The 2,969-nt window shown below is 37.3% G+C and overlaps 1 protein-coding gene across 1 annotated transcript; it reads left to right on the top strand.

Moving 5' to 3' along the window:
* The first annotated feature begins 216 nt into the window (after positions 1–216).
* On the top strand, positions 217–1,465 carry LOC141134013 (olfactory receptor 7G3-like). The gene is made up of 2 exons (XM_073623605.1): positions 217–319; positions 486–1,465. The coding sequence occupies exons 1-2, from the start codon at positions 217–219 to the stop codon at positions 1,463–1,465; spliced, it is 1,083 nt and encodes a 360-aa protein (XP_073479706.1).
* The last annotated feature ends 1,504 nt before the right edge of the window (positions 1,466–2,969 follow it).

The following is a 2,969-nucleotide window of genomic DNA, read 5'->3' as shown; positions in this document are numbered from 1 at the left end:
GGCTTGTGTCTTTTTTCAACCCGACTAACTATGTAACTATGTAAGTTGAAAAAATGACTGAAGGTCCCCGTTCATTCTATAATTTATACAGCTCCGGCAAACAGAACAGTCCTGACTGTCAGGTAAGATGACCAGGTACTGTTTTAGTTACAGTTCTTATCCCTCCCTCAGCCTATGACTGGTGAGCTTATCACTCTACTCTGTCCTCTTATCAACATGGTCTTTGCACTGCATCACACCCGACTTTTGCTGCTTCTCCCTCTCCCAGTCCCAGCTCTGTACAGTAGAATGCAAGAAGCTGTTACCAAGTCAAATTCAGGTATTAATGATTTATTCAGGTATTAATGATTTATTAATTAATACAGGGCTGTATTATTTGTACCTCTTGTGTCTACTTGGAGTTCCGCTTTAACAATAAAAGCCACAATGTAAAATGTAAACCCAAAATGATCATGATAAATCCTGTTTACATTTTCTTCTTCAAGGTCTGAATGTTTCTATTGATCTTTGCAAAGTTTTAACAGGAACTATTCATGGAGCTACAAAACATAACGTATTGCACCTTCTGGCATTTTCCGGTTATCCTAAAGTTAAATATATCATTTTTATCATTGTCTTAATAATATATTTACTCGGCATACTTGGAAACGTGCTTGTAGGTATAAGTGTGTGTCTCACTACCCGTTTGCATACTCCCATGTACTTTTTTCTGGCTAACCTAACAATCCTCGATATTGTGTATGTTTCTGTAATTTTGCCAAAGCTTCTGGCCATTACTATTACAGGTGACACAGGTATCTCCTATCCAGGCTGTATTACACAAATATTCTTCTATGTTTTCTCTATTGGAACAGAGTTTTTGGTATTGACTTCTATGGCTTATGACAGATATGTGGCAATTTGCATTCCATTACTCTACCATGTGATAATGAATAGAAGGACGTGTGTGATATTGGCCATATTATGTTGCACTATTGGGACTTTTAACTCACTGATGTATGCATTGCTTATTTCACAATTATTGTTTCCCGTTTCCAGTGCAATCAACCATTTCTTTTGCCATATGAAGTCAGTACTTCGTATCTCCTGCAATGACAGCACACGTATTGGAGTCCTAATTACTGTTGATGGTATTGTTTATGGACTTGTCACCTTTATATTGATTCTCACATCTTATATGTACATCATATCTACAATTCTAAAGATCCATACATCCTCCGGGAGGCTTAAAGCATTTTCTAGCTGTTCCTCTCACATCATCATCGTTGTTTTATTTTGGCTGACATCTCTCTCTCTTAACATGAAACCTGAAATGGCATCTTCTCAGGACAAAATACTCTCAATGGTGTATATTGCTGTTGTTCCAATGTTAAATCCCTTAGTATATAGTCTAAGAAATAAAGACGTTCTAAAAGCTATAAATGAAGTTATTTCAAAAATCAAAAATAAGATATGTGCCAACTGACATCAAAGGTAAATACAGAAGACAAGACATACAGCTTGTGAAGGTTATAAACATAAAAGACCACAAAACTGGGCAGAAGAAAATATACTAACTAGCATCCTGAATAGAAAAAAAACCCTTGAAGTGTGGCCCCTTGGCACCCCAGATGTTTTGGAACTACATTTCCCATGATTCTCATGTACTCTGCAGTGTAGTTGAGCATCATGGGAAATGTAGTTCCAAAACATCTGAGGTGCCAAGGTTCGCCATCACTGGTCTAGGGGATAGGCTGTTTTAGCTACCATCAACACAACAAGTTCCTTCAGTGCTGCTTTAGCTACAATGCCCCTCATTCTGACAGGCTTCAGCACTCTCCTCTTCTTTCTTCTCCTCTGGGTTGTGAGCAGTCCCTCGGCGCCATCATGTACAATGAATGGCTATTACCCTATTTCCCCGAAAATAAGCCCTACCCCTAAAATAAGACCTAGCATTATTTTTGGGGATGGCTGCAATATAAGCCCTACCCCGAAAATAAGCCCTAGTTAAAGTCATTGTAAAGTCATGTAATCCGTTTAGTAAAAAGATTATATAATGTGCAGCGTGCCTCTTTTTGTAACTTCATTGTGGAAAATACCTTATTTACAGCGCCGCTGGGTGATCATGTGACCCACCGGAGATCTTCCCCTCTCCTCCCAGCTAACGTCAGTGGCCCCTCCCTCTGCAGTATTCGAAGTGGGTCACGTGAGCGCCCAGCGGCACTGTAAATAAGGTATTTTCCACAATAAAGTTACAAAAAAGCACACTACACATTATATAATCTTTTTACAAAACGGTTCACATATTTTTACAATGACTTTTACCAAGGTTTATTTTTTGGATTACAGAATGTCATAATGCTGAATCCTGGGCGGAGAGGGGGAGAGAGGACAGGGAACATAGGAACTTTTTTTAAAACATTTTATTGCTTTATTCCAGGTTTTTTAGAACATAGAGAGAGGTAAATGACACAGCACAATCACTGTGCTGTCTATCATGCTTTAAAGGATCAGAATTTTTTTTTCCTTTTTTGGGGTTACAATCACTTCAAGATCGTCATGATGACATGACTGTATTTGAATATTAAGAAAAAACAAAAAATATGTGGTGCTCACTGATCCTATCAGAGATGAACAAATACCTACAATAATCATAAAACTGCAATATATAAAGCTAAAAACGCAGTGAAAAATAATATAAAGCAATAAAAACCATCATAAGTTGTATTAAAGTGCAATACACTACAATGTAGAAATGTCAGAGCACAATGTGGAGTGATGAAAACTTCACATCAAGTTCAATAATAAATAATCAAAAATGCAATACAGTAAGGCATATAGCAGGTAAAGTGCAAAAAAATAAAGTGACAATGTGCAAAAAAGACAGCGTGACACACTGACACACTGTTGTGTGTGATGAATATCCCAAACGAACAATAGTGATCATAAGATAGTATTAAAATAAAACTAATCCAATAATAAGTGCAAGT

This window comes from Aquarana catesbeiana, linkage group LG03 (assembly GCF_042186555.1).
Source record: "Aquarana catesbeiana isolate 2022-GZ linkage group LG03, ASM4218655v1, whole genome shotgun sequence".
Classification (NCBI taxonomy): domain Eukaryota; kingdom Metazoa; phylum Chordata; class Amphibia; order Anura; family Ranidae; genus Aquarana; species Aquarana catesbeiana.
Note: the sequence above shows the minus strand (reverse complement) of the source record. Positions and strands in the feature narration are given on the sequence as shown.

Coding starts and splice junctions, on each gene's coding strand:
- LOC141134013 (XM_073623605.1), top strand. CDS start 217: ATGGTCTTTGCACTGCATCACACCCGACTTTTGCTGCTTCTCCCTCTC. Junction 320..485: donor TGTTACCAAGTCAAATTCAG/GTATTAATGATT, acceptor TTCTTCTTCAAG/GTCTGAATGTTTCTATTGAT.